The sequence below is a fragment of the Trematomus bernacchii genome, unplaced genomic scaffold (genome assembly GCF_902827165.1).
Source record: "Trematomus bernacchii unplaced genomic scaffold, fTreBer1.1, whole genome shotgun sequence".
Lineage (NCBI taxonomy): Eukaryota > Metazoa > Chordata > Actinopteri > Perciformes > Nototheniidae > Trematomus > Trematomus bernacchii.
Window position 1 is genome coordinate 4436474 of NW_022987689.1, and position 18452 is coordinate 4454925.

General features: G+C 40.2%; 1 protein-coding gene across 1 annotated transcript in view; it reads left to right on the forward strand.

The window, feature by feature from the left end:
* The window catches only part of tnr (tenascin R (restrictin, janusin)), a 161753-nt gene that overhangs the window by 110397 nt on the left and 32904 nt on the right, over positions 1–18452 (forward strand). Inside the window, exons 14-22 of the mRNA XM_034137721.1 lie at positions 202–292; positions 809–891; positions 2135–2237; positions 3008–3097; positions 5063–5196; positions 5370–5499; positions 8235–8501; positions 11677–11796; positions 12137–12280. Of these exons, the coding sequence (XP_033993612.1) occupies positions 202–292; positions 809–891; positions 2135–2237; positions 3008–3097; positions 5063–5196; positions 5370–5499; positions 8235–8501; positions 11677–11796; positions 12137–12280 (1162 nt within the window). The remainder of the gene's footprint in view (positions 1–201; positions 293–808; positions 892–2134; positions 2238–3007; positions 3098–5062; positions 5197–5369; positions 5500–8234; positions 8502–11676; positions 11797–12136; positions 12281–18452) is intronic.

Genomic DNA, 18452 nt, shown 5'->3' on the forward strand with positions numbered 1-18452 from the left:
GATGGTTGGCTTTGGTGTTATTACTTTGTACTCACAAGTGCTATGTTGTGTGTGTACTGTTGTCATGCTTGGTAATATTATCTATTCCCAGAGTCTGCCAGCCGTCTGTGTCTGGAGATTAAACATAAAACAAATGAAAAAAGCCATGCAAAGAGATTAAACAGGCCTAACTGTCCCTGTTTTTTTGTTTTTGTTTCACAGGTTCTGCGTCCTGGCTCGCGTTACGAGGTGTCTGTGAGCGGAGTGCGTCGAGGAAATGAGAGCGGATCTATTTCCACTGAATTTACTACTGGTGAGGTCTGACAGCAAGCAGATGTGATGATAGTAGTGTGTGTTTGTGTGTGTGGGATCCTGGCCTGCCTCTGAGGATAGAAAAGTCTATGACATATGGCCTAATGTAAAACATAACATTTATCTGTATTGCGTATAGTAGTGAACATCTGGTCAGAGTAATTATTGCTGCAGTGTGTAGTTTGTGGATTTGTTGTGGAAACACTATCCTTTCTTGTTTTGAATGCAAACAAAAAGTGAATTAATCAAAATGACATTTTTTGAATACATCATCTATGCATATGTATGTAATATAATATGCATTGACTTACTAATGATCTATACAATGTTACAAATGAACATGTGATGCAACTGATGTAAATAATTTATTCATACAAACAGATCAACTGTAGTAATTAACAGTTGCCCACCAGCAGTATCTGTGTCTGATTTGTAAACCGCTGATGTTTGCTTGTTCACGATCCCTGAGAATTGGTCTCAGTGTCCCCAACATTGTCAGCTTTATCGTTCTTCTCAGAGATCGATGCCCCTAAGAACCTGCGGCTCGTGTCCAAGACCTCCACCTCCCTGGAGCTCGAATGGGACAACAGCGAGGCTGAGGTAAATAAATGATGACCGAATAGCCTTTGCATTTCATTTTCATGACTTGTTTTTCAGCCAATTTAAGTGACTAAGACGCGGGGACAAAACACCATTTGAATAGCATATCAAATGTAATGCAATGTTATATATTAGAACATCCCAGAGAATAGGAACTTGTCTAAATTATATTATAATAATTAAATAATGAGTAAAGATTCTGCAATGTAATATACAGATATATGGTCTCTTCTGGAAGCACATGTTTTGTCTCTTTTATCTTTTCTGATTATGTTCATTATTAAAATATGTGTACTGGACTAACCTGAAATACTTCATAGATTACACATGATCTCAACTCAACCTTAGTTGTCCCGTATTTAACTGAATACATTTTGTGTAAACAACTAATTTGTCCTTAATCCCTTGACCTTATCCATGCTCCCCGGACCCTTCCTGCATACTACCCACCCTAAAGCGGGTTTTTTATTCCTTCCATTTCTCTAAGCTCTGTCTTGTTGTATTGAGCACTTTATCATCACCGACAGGCCTGTGTGCATTTTGTCAGCTTGGTAAATGCCAATACAGAGAATGTAGCAAACAAATGTGTTGGGTTCAAGTGGTCACCGAAACGTTTTACTGTGACTAAAAATCTAGTAAATCATGTTTTTTCACTGTGTATTTATAATGTTATTACCAGGGCTCCCTAGCTACTATTGCTGGCTAATTAATTGCAGTTTTGTAACCGGCCACTGTCAGCCCAACAGCCACAACCACCTCGCTTTAGTTTTACCACTCGTCCAAGAATCACCAACTCTGGCTCATGGATATAAACGTTTAGTTCAGTCGCTTAGATGTGATGATATTATAAATCTACACTGTCTTTCCCCACTGTCTCTCTCTCTATCTGATCATTCAATTAGCAAAATAGAATTACAAACATCAGCCAAAAAACAAACAATAAGCAATGTTTTTAGCCAATCACTGGTAGCAGATATCTTCATGATCCAATCGCCCGACCCTAATAACTACACAAACAGACATCAGAAGATAATCTGTCTCGTTGCCTCTTAGAACTACAAATGTATTCATCCCCATGATCCTGCACGGCAGAGAGACTAATGTCATGCTGGGCTAATGCAACATAATTCATTTATTCTGTGATCCGACTATTGGTTAATAGTCTTGTACTTTCTTCATTTTGATTAAAATGTTTCCTTTTTGTTGGTGTTCTTAAAGTTTCAATGTATATGTTTAAATCCAGACGGAGGGCTACCAGGTGGTGTACAGCACTTTAGCAGGAGACCAGTATGATAAAGTCATTGTACCACGCAATGAGGGAGCCACCACTAAGACCACCCTCACAGGTAAGGAAAAAGCGCTGTTGCTTTTCTTTAATTTATTGTTTGTAGTTCATATGTATTGAATTATGTATGAACATCTGTAGGGGTCTTTCGCTCAGTGCGATGTGTTTTCCTTATGTCTCCTGTATTATCTCAGAGCATCTAATGTATGCGGAGGAAGCTGGAAGAGCCTGTGTGTTTTACATGGCAGGATTATCTGCAGAGCTAACATTCAGCTGACAGGGCTACTGATTGTATCTGTAGAAATGCTTGTTGTCCTGCGGGCGTATTGAAAGGCTGTCAGAAAGGAACGGTCAGCTGGTATGTTTTTTCTGAAAGGCCACAGTGCTGGAAAGGGCACCGCCAGCATAAGAATAGAAGCCAAAGGTCCTTGTGTTATTTTGTTGGGCCATTGCAATCGATGCTGCCTACACCCTCATTCCTTCTCTGTCACTCTCACTTTCTCTCTACTAATAATCTTTGTCACTCCCTCGCTCATTTCCATTCCTCATTATCTTATTCCTGTAACTTATGAAACTCACTGTGTAACTGATCAGTTATGCTGCTGTTGGCATAAAAAAATAGTTTTTTTCACAGAAATGATACTGATGTACGTTAATTTGCCCAGACCTCATCACCAATGTAGAGCTAATTGGGCTGTTGTGAAAAACGCATTCTAATTGACATGCACTCTGCTTGAGAAGGAGAGTGGGAAACAAGTGTGTGTTGTGTTTATTTTTGCTGTATGATGTTTTAAATTAGTAACGGATTCCCTCTGTGTGTTTGTGCCTCAGACCTGCTGCCAGGCACAGAGTACGGCATTGGTATTTCTGCCATGAAAGATAGTAACCAGAGTACACCAGCTACAATGAACGCCAGGACAGGTGAGTCCATCACTGTTTATACTCCACTGATGTATGTAAAACGGATTATAGGAATACTTCAGCCTTGAAATTACTATAAAATACAAAATAATTTGTATATACAATTTGCCTTTTATATCAATTACTAAAGGTGTTACTTGTAATTTTAGTTTGGAGTTTCTTGCATACCTGCATAGTGAACCGAGAATCCAGAAATTTGAAGTAAATAGAAGCTTTTTAAAAAAAACTGCCGAACTAAATTGGAACATCCGTTAAGCAAGTTTCACACGACTTGTGCAGTATAAACATGGAGAAAATGTACGTGTTTTAGAAGTGAGCAAATAACTGAATAAATGAAACTTATGTATCATTATTGTACTGCAAGAATTGTGTGAGAGTTTGTATAATTCATATAGTTTCGCTGCTTTAAAACCTGTATGCTATTTCATCAAGGACCTACTCTGTTGTTGGTCTATAGCTTGACTGTAGAGTCATATAAGAAAAATAAATCTAGAATTTCAAAGACACATTCAGTGAGTAAATTATGTTTAAATGGTCATTTTGAGGGTGACACTTTCTTGTAAGTGGATCACAGCGGCGTTGTAGAAATACCAGCTTCACAGCATCTGGTTTGCTATTACTTGTAATGTTCAGTTCCTGCTGTGGGTCAGTGCTCCTGTTCCAACCATTTAAAGCCACTTTAGTGAAATTAAGCAAGACGTGTGCTATTTTAGGTGATGTTCTATAAAACCTGCTGGGGCTAAAGTTCCCATTACAGCATTTTAAGGCTGTGATAATGCATACCATTGACTGCTAATGGCCCTCTTTGTCTCATATCATTATAAGCTATTTGAATTTTTATTGAGTTTTTTCTGTCTTTTAAAAAACATTTAACCTTCTGTTAAAATGTTAGTGGGTGGAGGTGCTTTGCTAATCTTTCCCATCATGTTGAATGTCAAGCACATCTTCCCTCCAGTTGCAATCATTTTAATGGCTGAAGGTATTTTGCACTTTACGAAATGATACCTCAATTTTATGAACAAGCACTTTCTATCCAACTCTTTGCACTTTAAAAATGCAGTACAGCTATCACATCTTTCTCAAAAAGCTTTGAATAATATGACAACAACACCTCTCTGGCCAGCATGCAGCAGTGCTCAGTGCTAAAAGCATGATTTCCATTATCAGTGGCTTCAATCGAAGTACTTTCAGTCTTACTTTACCCTCCAAAAATCGATTTGACAATAATCTCCAAAAACATTTGCAGTAGATGGGTAGAGGAGAATTAAACATTGATGATCCGGTGGGCAAGTTGGGTCATTGCTGCAGGAAATAAAAAGACAATCTTAAAACCAAAACAAAAACAAGAAGATTAAACACAGAATGTGGGATGATTATGATAATAAGGAGGCGTAAGCAACATTTTAATCAGCAACAGTCCTGCTTTTCTGTCAGTGCTGCACCAAAGAACAACTAGCTAAAATGTTGGGGGCAGATCGCTGAAATGTAAACAAAACAAAGGTTTCAATCAACTCAATTTATTTGAGGAAAATGTAAGGATGTGACATGAAACAACGTCTGGACTTTCTCATTAGTACGATGGGGAGGCATGCAAATTTGAGATATGAGTGTTTTTTCTAAAGCGAAAGAGGGGACTGTAACATCAGAGTGTCTTAGAAATAGTTTTACAGTTGTAAACACAAAAGGGTCGGACAGTGTAGCAATAAACAGAAAACATCCTACAACATAACATGAGATTATAACTTTTAAGTAAGTCAACAGAGAATTTGAGTATTAATTAAATCAAGCTTTGTGTACCGACTGTTGTTATAACTTTTTGAGGTCGCCCAAACAAAAGGAGGGTAAAATAAATGTTAAAAACGAATTAAAGGCATCATTTAAATTGCACAAATAGCCTTTTTTTATTTTCTCCAAATGAAAAGATCTTAATTTGTTTTACCTGAAATCTTGTCTCCCCGAAATTAGGTCTGGATGTGCCCATGGATCTCACTGTGACAGCTTCTACAGACAACACCATCACTCTGGTGTGGGGCTTGGTCCAGGGTCCCATCGACCATTACAAGGTCACCTTCACATCCTCGTCTGGTGCCTCTACTGAGGTAAGGAAAAGGACAGACTAATACCTCATGAATAATAGATCAAACATTAAACACACTTTTAATAATACTGTACATAGATGGGTCAACAATCATCCAAGGACCAACGTGACTCTGACCTTTTGTGTCTGAAGAAATCCTATTGAATTAATGCTTAACTGTGTCTTTCTTTTCAGCTGACTGTGCCTAAAGATGTTACCACCACCACTCTGACCGACCTTGAGCCGGGGACTGAGTACAGCATCACTGTGGCAGCGAGAAGAGGAAGACAGCAGAGCACTGCAGCCACTATAGACGCCTTCACTGGTATGGAGAATACTCAACTTTTACATACTCGAACAGGTACACAGTGTCGTATAAGTAGAGCAGTTTTCCTTGAAGGCAATAATAAAGCACCTGCCAAATACAGAGGTGACTGTGTCAGGTAAAACATTCAGCACACCTGCCACCAAAGCAATCCCTTAGTTAATAAAAGTCAGGAATTATTTAGGTAACGTACCACTGACTCAGTGTTTACAATTCAAAGTGTCTGGCATATAAATATGAGCAGCTGATATAAATATGAAGTGACCTGCTGCAGTGGCAGGTGAGGAAACCTCTGTCTTTGCTACAGTGCTATATCAACTTGTGTGGAGTATCAAGATTTGAGTCACTTGAATCCTGTCAATTATCAGGCAAAGCTAAGAGACATTTACTCTAGAGTGTTTTCTCGGCTCAGATAAAGAAATGAAAGATCAGCCCATTACTGCACAGAGCTGGAGAACGGTTTTAACAACGGTGGCGCGTAATGAAGTTGAACGGTGTCTATAATGGACTAAAGTGAGGCAGCAGGTAAGGTGAGTCACACTAAAAGAAAATGGAGGGACCTCATAATACTCTGAAGAAGCGATTAGCAGCACTTAATTATTCACGTAAGCTAATGAGCGTGTTACGAGTGTTCCCTGATTGCACCTCTGTTTTTCGTCTTAATATATGTGTGTGATGCTCTCAGTTTTGCTGTCACACTCGTTAGTGTCAGCTTGCCACGCTCTTCCTCTTTCTCAGCTTGATGTTTCCTCTTTCTCTGAGAATTTCAATCACAACCAAGTTCTCTTTTCCCCAGACGTGTGTGCATCCGTCCAACTATTTGTCGGATTGCTGTCAATCTACCCACCCTGTTGTTTCTTTGGTATTTTTGCTTGATGTGATTTTCAGTTGCACAAAGGATGCTGACAAAATGAAGGGCATGCGAGATTTGTCATTCTTTTCTTCACCTTTCATCACCATCGTCATCTCTTTGCTTCTTCACTCTGACCTTCAAAACCATCACCATCTTCGCACTCATCATCGTTTTGTATCTGTGGCTTTTTAAGGTAACACCACTCCAACCATCTGGAGAGGAGAGATGACAGAATCTTAAAATGACAGATGAAGAGAATCAGAGGAAAAATAATTAATTACCTGTCACATACTTCTCCACTGTTCACGTCGACATATTGGAAGCATCTGTTCACCGCTCAGGTGCTCTCATTACAGGGGAAATATTTAACAAACATTTGATCTTAAACTGTGATTACAAATATATCCCAGGCTGCAGTTGGAGCACTATTTCTATTTCAGTTGGTCCCTGTGTCAGTTAATATGAACTCCACTACTTCCTGGATGTAGTCATCTGCAAAACTCTCGTTATCGTGCGTCTGGGCCACAATAGTCAGAGATTTTTTCCCGTTGGCTGTTACATTTTCGTGAACTCGATATTTCACAACCACCTGGAGGGAATTTCTTCAATTTGGCACAAACCTCTACTTCGACTCAAGGATGCACTGATTAGAATTTAGCGGTCAAAGGCCAAAGTCACTGTGAGCTGAGTCTGTTTATTCTCTTGAAAAATATATCTCAGGAATGCCTGAAGGGAATTTCATTGAATCAGGCACGAACCTCCTAATCTACAAAAGTGTATTAACATCATTTGTGATGTTAATGCATCTGTGCTATGACATCCAAAAGCATCATTAAGACCTAGAATGGGACTCACCATATTATCATTACAACTACATTTCCTCCTTGCGGCCATTGTCACTGCCTTTCTTTCTAATCATTACTAACTCTACAAAAGCCTTCACAGTCATCTTGATCGACGACATCTTCATCATAACCACCATCTTCACATTACTCTGACACTCCTTCTGCAATCGTTGTCCTGCCATGTGGAGTTTGTCAACACCATCGGTGCTACAGAGCCATGTTTGGATGTGTGTGTGTTATTTGTGTCATGTCTTGTAATGACTTTCACACAAGTACACACATGCAGAACCCAGTTATCAGGTTTTTACGGGATACACATTTCCCGCTGACTGCACAAAGCGGTAATGCATGTCGACAGTTGGTGAAGGAAATGTGCCATAAAAAGGCAGCTGTTCGTCAATAAAACAGGAGAAGATCGCAAATACAGACAAGTGTAAACAACACAGGCTTCCAGTAATAATTGATTACAAAGTAAACTGATCTTGATGAGTCAGAAAAAGAGAAGTCAATGATGCTGCGTCTTCCCTGCTATGTATACATCCACACATGGCTAATTCAATTCAAATGGTCCGGCATGTGTTGCTGTGTCATCTGCTACACTGGTTGGTATTCATGTCATCATCTCTTGATCAGGTCACACATTTTGACAACAGCATCTGCTATCATCATCATCATCATTTCTCAGTTTTCTTGTAGTTAACAGTCCCATCACAACCTCCTCTTTACTGCGGATAAACTCATTATTTCTTTTTTTTATGACCAATTAACTCATCACTTCCACATGACTGTGGTCTCGTCTGACTCTCACCTGCCCCATCAACATTTCACCAAAGGCTAATTTTCTCAACTGTATAATAAATGATCTATTATACCATCCAGGACTGCTTCCATCAATCATCACATTTCTTATCTGTCATCTCCATAATGACGGCAGCTGTTTTTCCTCTCTTTGTTCATCGCCATTTCCTGCTTGAGTGGAAGCTTTTTTACCTGTCCTTGAAAACTCTCCGGTGACTTTTAAACCCCCGTCCCTCCAGGAATCAGGCCCGTAACCCACCTCTACTTGTCAGAGGTGACTTCAGACTCGGTGTTGGTGGCGTGGAGCTCCCCCGCTCCGCCTGCTGACCTCTTCATCCTGAGCTACAGCTCTGCAGATGGGACCGACACCTCCAAGGTGACGCTGGATGGCTCCAAGATGAGGTCGCTGGTCCAGGGTCTGCTGCCGTCCACTCAGTACACCGTCAGTCTAATCACAATACAGGGGGACGTTACCTCTGAGCCCATTACTGCCTCACTCACTACAGGTGAGCTGCTTGGTTTCATGCAACAGTGGTATCAGAGGTTACTCAGGGATAACACACAACCATCGATAAACATGAGCAGCAGAGTGAAGGCTTATGGCTGGAGTGTATGAGACCAGTTTCAGCAGTTAGGTATTCTTGCTTCATAATAGGAGTATTTGTATTTACATTCATAGATTTTTCTGTACCTCTGTACTTAAAGGTCCCATGTCATGGCCATTTCTACTGATCCTAATTCCATTGTTGAGGTCTACTAAAATAGATTTACATTGTGCAATTTTCCAAACTCACATTGGTTTCTCATACAGCATCTCTGTATAGTATGTGTATTCACTCTCTGTCCTACACGGCTTGTTGGAGCTCCTGCCCCCCCCCCCCTCCCTGTGAGCCCAGTGTGCTCTGATTGGTCAGCTCGCCCACTCTGTTCTGATGAGTCCACCACCGTTACAGCGGAACATCAGTGATTATGTGTTACAATGGCGTTTGTTAGCAACCAGAAAATGACACCAGTAATGACAAACAGATGAGAATGCTGCGTGGGGTCTGGGTGCCGTGTTGGCGGGACGTTGCGAGGCTCGCTGCTGCGTGTACTTTGAGGGTTTTTGACTCTGCAGACCGTTTACATGCATAAAAAGCTACATAACACACAAGGGGATGGGTAATAACCGGAAAAGCATGACATGGGACCTTTAACATTAGACCACGTTTAGGGTTTCAACTTACAATCATTTAAATGTTGATTGATCTGCAAATTGAGCAATTTTTGGATCCATGAAAGGTCAAAGAACATTCTCCTTCATAAATAATTTTCTAAAGCCTAACACTCCATAGAAATGTCAATGTACTATCACCTGAGACTAAAACAAGCAGAACATCCCGACAATGGAGAGGCTATAATTCCCTTTTTTTCACAAAAATATGTTTTTTGTATTCTTCCAGTAACCAAGGAAGAAAAGAACATTAGTAGAGCACTGTTGCAAGTGTGAGAAAGGAAACGGGATAACAAATGGAAAAATGGAAATTCAAAGTGGTTTTAAATTAAATATGTATTTGCAAAATATGCTGTTTTAGCATTTCATCCCAGAGCAGAATTATTGTTAATAATTGCAGATCTGCCTGGGAGATTTGTTCTTTCTATTTCTTTGTAAGACGTAGTACCAACAATACAAGTTGTATTCTCCTGCGGTGTCATATAGCTGAGAGTTGCCACATACATGACATTTGAGTCAACAGCCAAGTGCTAAGTCATGTTTATAAACTCATACGCAATCGTAACTTTTGTTGATATTTGAGACATTTCTGACAAATGCTTATACAGTAAAGGACAGAGAGAAGAAGAATGAGAGAGAAGGAGGACATAGGCATTGTTACTGTAAATTAAAGATGTCTGCCGATGCTTTGTACAGTTTTCTGCACATTTGAAATGAATATTTTCCATTCAGTCTTCCCTTTATTTCATCTCGTTAGTTTTTTTAAGGTTTCTCTATCATTTCTCTCTGTGTCTTTTGATTCAAATGTTTTTCCTCAAACCACGCTGCAAAGATGGTTCATATCTTTCTCTCTTTGTTAATACGTAATACAGTATTACCTTGTCATTTCACGCTAAATGGCTTTTTGATAGAAAGAGCTCTTGAATCATTTCTTTTGATTATGAGTGTGCTATTCACATTTGGAAAGAGAATAAATGAGAAGGGGGTCAGTGAAGTAACCTGCCTGAAAAAGAGACAGTGGGCAAAACAGAAAAGAAAAATCAGGACAAAAAGGAAATCAAAAGAGAGGACTGAGACTATTCGAGGAAAGGCAAAAGTCAGCATTGAACAACATAGATATTATCTTTGCATCAGTGCCAGAGACACCTGCAAGCTGCCATCTGATAACTGAGCCAGTTTAACATAATACCTTGGCAGTCACAAGCACTCCCTCTTTACGTTCACCCACACATGATTATAAGCACATTCTGAGGGTGAAATTGGATGGGGATTTTGAGATGGCTATACAGTATTTCTTGCACCTGTCTTCAGAATGGGTGTAATGCTTTGATCCTGCTCATTTCAATGTGAGCACTGATTAGAGACTTTGGCTTTCCTTTTCGATTAAATGTTTTTTCTTGTTAGATTTTATCGTTTCAAATGTTCTGGACTCCTCAGTTTCTAACCAGTTCAGTGTATTTTTTGCTGTTTATCGGTTCAAACAGTGCTTCAGTGTTGCTAAGCCTGAGGGCCACATTCATTTATTAGCTTACACAGTGCAAATTGAATTGTGATCTTTCAGGAGGATCAGGTCAATAGCAGTAGAGTTCACTGACAGACCTGTTCTGTAATTGTTCCCATTCAGAACCTCGAGAAGCTCTTTATTTTTCCAGCCGTTATTTTTACCAAAGTAAACATAATTAGTACGATATGCATGCATGAATAATATGTAAAACATATGTAAATGAAGGTACTGTATGTCATACAAGTTGAATTCAAATGACTTCAAAGCCAGGAGTAATACATTGCCGCCTCTGCTTGTGAATAATAGCCATTATTCTTCAGCAGGGAGTGGGGTTGTTGTTGTACAGTATGTGCTGCTCGTTCCTCCTCTTGTCCACACCGACAGATAGATGTTATCTCTTTATCTATTCCTTTTCTGTTTTTTGTCTTTTTGTTTCCCCCTTTTGAACTTTCTTTATCCCTCCATTTCTTTCTCTAGCAGCTAAGGACCTGTCCTCAGTTTAATTGTTTTCTCACATTGTTTTGGCCATAACCTTTTCCATGGCAGCTCGATAGTCTCAGGAGACGCATAAAACAAATTGTCAGCTTGGGGGGTAAATCTCCTCTGAGTAAGCCCTGCTCAGTCTCAATGCTAATGCCGCCCATTGTGTTCTTTACCAGATAGATTTCTTCTGGAATATCTTTTGATGGTGTTTATTTATTTATTTTGAACAAGCTGGGCTTCTGCAGACCAAGGGCAGGTCTGTTTGTGCAAATATAATGAAGAGCAGATTGAAAATGGACAAAGCAAGGATTTATGAAGTACCTCTGGTTTCAAGGCACTGAATCTTTTAGATTGTTATGTAAATTCCCCTATTTGCCTAGTTTACCACATAATGCGCTTTTCTGGGATCAGAATAAATTCTCCCATGTTATCCATTGTGGACCATGTTGATCCTATGCTAACACTTATATCTCCCTTCTAGGCATGGACCCACCAAAAGAGATGACAATGTCAGATGTGACTGAAGACTCTGTGATTATCTCTTGGACCAAACCAATGGCGCCATTTGAATATTATAAGCTGTCCTACCAATCAGCCAGAGGTAACCCAGTCTTTAACGTCACTTCAATGTATTATAAGTACAAGGAATTCACTATATCAATATGCACGCTGGAGCACTGTGTTTTCGTGTTGCAGTTAAATGAACATGGCATGTGTTGCAGCGAGTCTCTCAAGATATTTTGTAGAAGGGAGCACTGTTACCCACACTGTTTTAGCTGTAATTAATTGATAACATTTTATCAGTAGAATGTGATTTAATTTTTAATTAACAGTTTGTATTGATTAAATATTTACCCTGTGATGTAAAACTTGCAGCAGTGTGCCCTTTACCTGATAAATCTGAGATCAGAGTGACGGCGGCTGTTCTGATGTCTGTGCAGGTCGAGTGGACAGCGTGGTGATTGACAGCGATGTGACCAACTACACCTTGTCCAGCCTGTTCCCTGCGACTGAATACGAGATCAGCATCAGCGCTGTCAGAGGGAGTCAGGAGAGCAAAGTCGTCAGCACCGCCGTCTTCACAGGTAGGACTCGGAGGGTGTAAGGAAACATGGCTGTATATTAAGAGGAGAGTCAAACAGCCATGCAACAAAACAAACTGCAGCTGAATTAAACAAACGATCAGACTTAATTGACTATATTCCCCCTCATTTATTCAGCTTGACTTCTTTCTTGATGGGGAGGTTATTTTGTGTTGCCCTTACCAATCAGTATCTAGTCACTAGAGAAATCTGTGGAGCTGTGTCCATGTCACTCACACTGGTAATTTTTCTGTTGTCATAAATTAATAAATTGCTTAACAAGTCAGAGATGTCGTTAACAATGTTCGAGGTCAGTAGCAGGCTACATCTGCACAGTGCAGGGACAGAAAACAAAAATATCTGGTTTCCATTTTCTCCACGGGACTGTCAGTCACACAGCGATGGAGTGAAGCAGGTGAGAGGAGAACATGTTTGATTATAAATGTTGTATGTTGTGTGGAAGCTGAGTGTTTCTAGGGTTTCTTGGTTTATTCCTTTGTTAAAACCTTTCGCTACTATGGACAGGGAGTGAAATATAAATCTGGTGGATAAAATACTAGAAACATCAGTCGGTATGCAATAGAACAGCATCACCAACTACAGCCTGATAAGTAAATCATCACCTCTTTTAATACAAACATTACTTTAAAGGTCCCATGTCATGGCCATTTCTACTGATCATAATTCCATTCTTGAGGTTTACTAGAATAGATTTATATTGTTCAATGTTCCAAACTCACATTGGTTTCTCTCTGTATAGCATGTGTATTCACTCTCTGTCCTACACGGCTTGTTGGAGCTCCTGCCCCCCCCACTCCCTGTGAGCCCACTGTGCTCTGATTGGTCAGCTCGCCCACTCTGTTCTGATGAGTCTACCACCATTACAGCGGAACATCAGTGATTATGTGTTACAATGGCGTTAGCAATTAAGTAATGACAAACAGATGAGAATGCTGCGTGGGGTCTGGGTGCCGTGTTGGCGGGACGTTGCACGGCTCTGCTGCGAGAAGCGGACAGTGTGAGCTGGGTTCATTTCCTGCTTGCTGCGTGGGATCTGCGAGACATCGCGAATGGAAGGGGGGGGTGCTGAGGGGGCTGCAGCACCCCCCCCATCTGCGAGGCTCCACTAGCACCCGCACCCCCAAACGCGGCGCAACCTACAGTGTAAGCGCGCCACAGTTTTGCCGCTGAGAGAACCATTTGCGTATGGTCACGTCTTTGTACCCAGGAAGAAAAAGAGAAATCCCCAACGAGGCGTTCTGGGGCAGCATAGACATGTCTTTTCTGTGTTAGAGTTTTACTCCCTACAGGGTGTACTTTGAGGGTTTGTGATCCTGCAGACCGTTTACATGCATACAAAGCTATATAACACACAAGGGGACGGGTAATAACCGGAAAAGCATGACATGGGACCTTTAATGAAGGACCAATTTATTGCAGGATTGTTGCATTAGAGTGCTTTAGTTTGAGCTATATGAACCCATTAAGCTGTCGAGTAAATGTTTTGACTAAACACTTTAATATACTTCCTCATGTTCTCTTTATCGACATTATGAAATGTCTCTACTTTAAAACCACTCTCCTGGCTCCCTTGACTCTGTGATAAACGCCCTTCTTGGAGAGGGAGCGACACAGGAACACAATGTTTGCTGTGTGATCTGTATGAAGAATCCCTCTTTTCTCAGTTAGACTCTCGGACCAATTGTTCTTTCCCAAAAACAGCTGCGCATTGGAACTTCTGTGCTAAAAAGAGCAACACGCACAGATACAGACGTCAGACAAAATCTAAGGGCTGACATTGCAGGAGGTGCAATCGTTGCTGCTGCAATAGATGAAGCTGTCCACTCCGTGACCCAGTAATTGGTAACCTACTCCCAACTCCAGCTCACTGTCCTCTATCTCCTGCCTTTTTCTATCCCTTTATACTTTTTCCTCACCTCTATCCAGCTGCATTGTTACCCTATTCTTTCTCTCAGTATCCTTTATTCTGTTCTCTTTGCATTTCTTCTCTGCTTCATCCTTTCTCTCCTTTTAGCTTCTTTCTACCCTAGTGTCTACCCAACCTATTTCTTCCACATCTAAAGATCAGAACTCTCAGGCTCTCATGCTTTCAGACTTTTTGGCTTTTTCAGATTCCTTACTAACTAGCTCTAAATCCCTAGTTAAGGAACGTCCCATATTTACTTGCATGCAAACATGCAAGTAAATATGGGACGCTGTTCTTCCACTAACCTAATATAAACAATCAGCCACTGCGTTATGCATAATCTTGTGTGTGTGTGTGTGTGTGTGTGTGTGTGTGTGTGTGTGTGTGTGTGTGTGTGTGTGTGTGTGTGTGTGTGTGTGTGTGTGTGTGTGTGTGTGTGTGTGTGTGTGTGTGTGTGTGTGTGTGTGTGTGTGTGTGTGTGTGTGTGTGTGTGTGTGTGTGTGTGTGTGTGTGTGTGTGTGTGTCAGCGTCAGCGGGGGGAAAGAAAGAGAGCTAAATAGGGCCCAGCGCAGGAGGTGAGTTTGAATGCAAATGAGACCTGATTAACCAAGAGCTGCGAGGTTTAAAACTCCAGTGAGAAAAAAAGAAAATTATCCCTTTCCGTCTCTTATTTTCACTTGTATGCCTGGCTCTTCCCCTGCAATTATTTATCATCAGCTTCCTTTTTAACAATCCCAGTGTACTTACAATGAGCAGAGCCGTTGGGGCTGTAATAGACTGCAAAGAACATAACTCTAAAGTCAAGCTTGTTAGAAAAGGTAAAAAACATTTCCTCACATCACACAATGCCCAACCAGGGACATTCTAATGCCGCCGTTCAACAACAATACATAAACAGGGGATTTGGAAAAGTAATCCTGCATGGCCCGGCCAAGTATGTAATGACTTGAATAACGCTGCAATTGCCACTTACTTCTCTTCCGTAATCAATTATTGTCAGGGGGGGGATGAAGAAGCAGGGAGCAATATTTCATTGAGCTAACACAGCAGGTGCTGCTAATCTCAGATGAATTTGGGAGCGTTGAAACTAAATGGACTATGTTTAGGTATAACAAAAGGCTAATAACGGCGCTCATTAGCAAAGTGCCACGACACCTACTTTTCTCAAAACTGTTCGGAAACAGTCCTCTCTGCTTTACTCACAATATTTATATGTGATATTTCAAGAAGAGATAGATAAGGGATGTGCATTTCTATTTGAAATGATTTGTTAACATATGACAGAGCTATTCCAAAGATACACTGCATGGTTTTCATCTTCAAAAACCTTTATTTTCCTCGTCAGAGAGCCGTTCTTCTTGTTAGGCTTTGTTGTGAAATCGTCTGCAGTTTTTCGGGGTAACACATTTTGCCGCTGCTACACATCAAGTCACAGTCTCAGCGTGACATGTCTACTTACAGTAAGAGCTGCAAGACTACACCTTCATAATGAAAAAATCAAAGGTGATACAGCGGGCTATTATTGCACAGTCGTTAACACTATAGTTAAGAAACTTCATACAAAGGCACAGCAGGTACCAGCAAATCAGCTGAAAACGACCAGTTCGGTAATACATTAGCTTACAAGTCGCTTCAGTATTTCTTTGAATAAAGAATTATGATAATGAGCGTTACATAAATGTGTTTTCCTACACATACAATACATTCACAATCAACAATGAGCAGTGCAAATGTTCCACGTAGCTTTATACAGTACAACCTCCTTTCAGCATAACATCCTTAGGTACAATGGTTGCATGTCACTCTTCCTCACACTGATAACCTGCTTTTCTTTACAGTGAGGCAGTGCTGCTTCCATTGTAATGAGAGGGGATGCAGAGATGGACTGGGGAGTAAATGGTCCGATGTGTCTCTCTAACTGCACTGTCTGCTGCGGTCTGCTGTTATAATGGCCACAGTCACAGCACACAGCAGACTGACCTCATGGTCAACCGTCACATCTAAAGTTTTTTCTAAAAACACCCTTTCCAGCAAAGCACAAATACTCAATGTATTCACACATAATAGCACACCAACAAAGATTCATACGTCAATACAAACATGCCTGTGCCCTATTCTCTCCCTTACAATCAAGGACAGAAGTTGTTAGTCTTCATTTTGTGAATAAGCTGTAAGCTGTGCACTGCAAACCGATGTTTCCACACTTAGTTTGATAGAGAGGGAACACCACTCTGTGCCTTTTTAACATTATGAAAATCCTGATCTAATGTTTAGCAGGTAAAGAGGAGACTGGGAATTCTCAACATGATCGGTTATGATTTAATATTTTTAGCTTTTAGCAATTGTCTAATGCGACCATCTTTCATCAGATAATCGCATACAGTAGAATTCACCACTAAATGTTATTGCACTTATCAATGCAATGATTAGAGTTTTGGAAAACTAATTTCAAGCATCACAGTAATAAACATCACTAAATCGGTCAGATTTTCTAGATACAGAATAGTTTTCAAATTCTCTGAGGCCGATTTTAGGAAAAAGCACTGAATAAAGTATATGTAAAAGTGGCAAATGTAAACCTTACTAAAACCAATGGGGTGTCCTTCATTTTTTTGACTTGTTTCATTTATCGATAACCCAAAACTCTCATTTGTTTTGAGCAATTGAACAGGAATCAAAGGTATGTCTGAACTAGTTTGTCCAATATCATTTCTCATATAATGTTAATATTCATTTCAGTATATACCTGATGTTCTGTGTCTACAGTTTTTTTTATTTCATCCCCTGGGAAGAATACTTCTTGGTCCATTTGACCCCCTTAAAGGCAAACACTGCAATTAGCTTTGCAAGCACAACATACAGTATGACTTTGTACTTGCCTTATTGTGTAATTGGCATTTGGATTTGCTCTGCTGTCAGTGATGTAGTGTTTGGAAACAGCAGGTTTACAGGATAATTGTGTCAATGCTCAGGCTTTCTTGTATTTCTGGAGGTTTAATTGAGCAGAGCTTCCCATCAGCATGGGACTGCAACGCAGCATTATGCCCCACAGCAGCCTTTTGTTCCTTTTCTGAATCTTAAGCACCTCGAGTGCGAGCGTGATGTATTTGGCTCAATCTGCGATCCACCGGAGCAATCAGGAGATGGAGAGTGATGATTGGATTATCACAGAGGCTGTTGAAGGTGGATGACCTGTTTATTTATTTCTTTATTGGCCATCTCAACTCCATCTCCATTGCCAAACTAATTGACTTGGCAGGTCTCCATTAAATTCACTTAAACCTTTTTGCAATTAAAGTAATGCTTTTAATCAGGTTTGTTCATCTATCGCAGAGATAAGGAAGAGTCAAACTCACTTCGTTGTGCTAATGAGCACAACTTTTTTTTCTTTGTCTGATGAGGGCAGGGCAACATTAATTACCTCATCTGGGCAGAGCTTTTGGAGCACATGTGGTGTTGTGTGTTCTGCTGCTACGCTCTCTACTGCGCAGAAATAACATGCCTGAGGAGAAATGGGGTTGAAACACCGAGGTTAAAGGTATAATTAAATTCAAACTCAATGTTGCCATGTCTAGCAGTCTGAGAATGAAATTAGGAAAAGGTTGGGGAAGCGTCAGGCTCAGGAGAGTTTCTCAGACTTTCTACAGCCTTTTGACTGCATAATTTATCTTTGATGTGTCTATGAATTGAGGAAACAGTGATCAAAATGGCAAGAGAGTCATAATTAATCAGTGTAGATGTGAAGCTCTTCTGTCTCTCGATTTCCATAATGACAACTAAGATGTGGATTGAATAATGGTTTTCCATTTTGAATTGTATTGAATTGTCTAGGTGTAATTGGCATTCCATGTGTTTTTACAATTGTAACTCGACCCATTGTGTACAGAATCACAATGTCTTTGTGTATGTAAGTGACTGACACAGCTCCACAGTTTGTGAACAAAATTATGCTAGTGTAGTTTTCAAAAATATCTGACAAATGCTAGACAAAAGAGACCATTTAAGTTTTATTTTAATTTGAACAGACTGTGGTTTCAGCTTCTGAATTGTAAGAATGTTAATGTTTTTGCTCTTTAATTTGATAAAGAAAGCTGTTAATGTGTTTGGCTGATACAGTATGTAGCCAACATTTAGACTGTCTGACATTTAAGGGTCCTTCAAGGTGATCCATTGCTGTCATACTGGCCAGATGTCACTGAAAATACTGTTATTGTTGTATTTGTCTGGGCTTATATTTGTGTTGTGTTG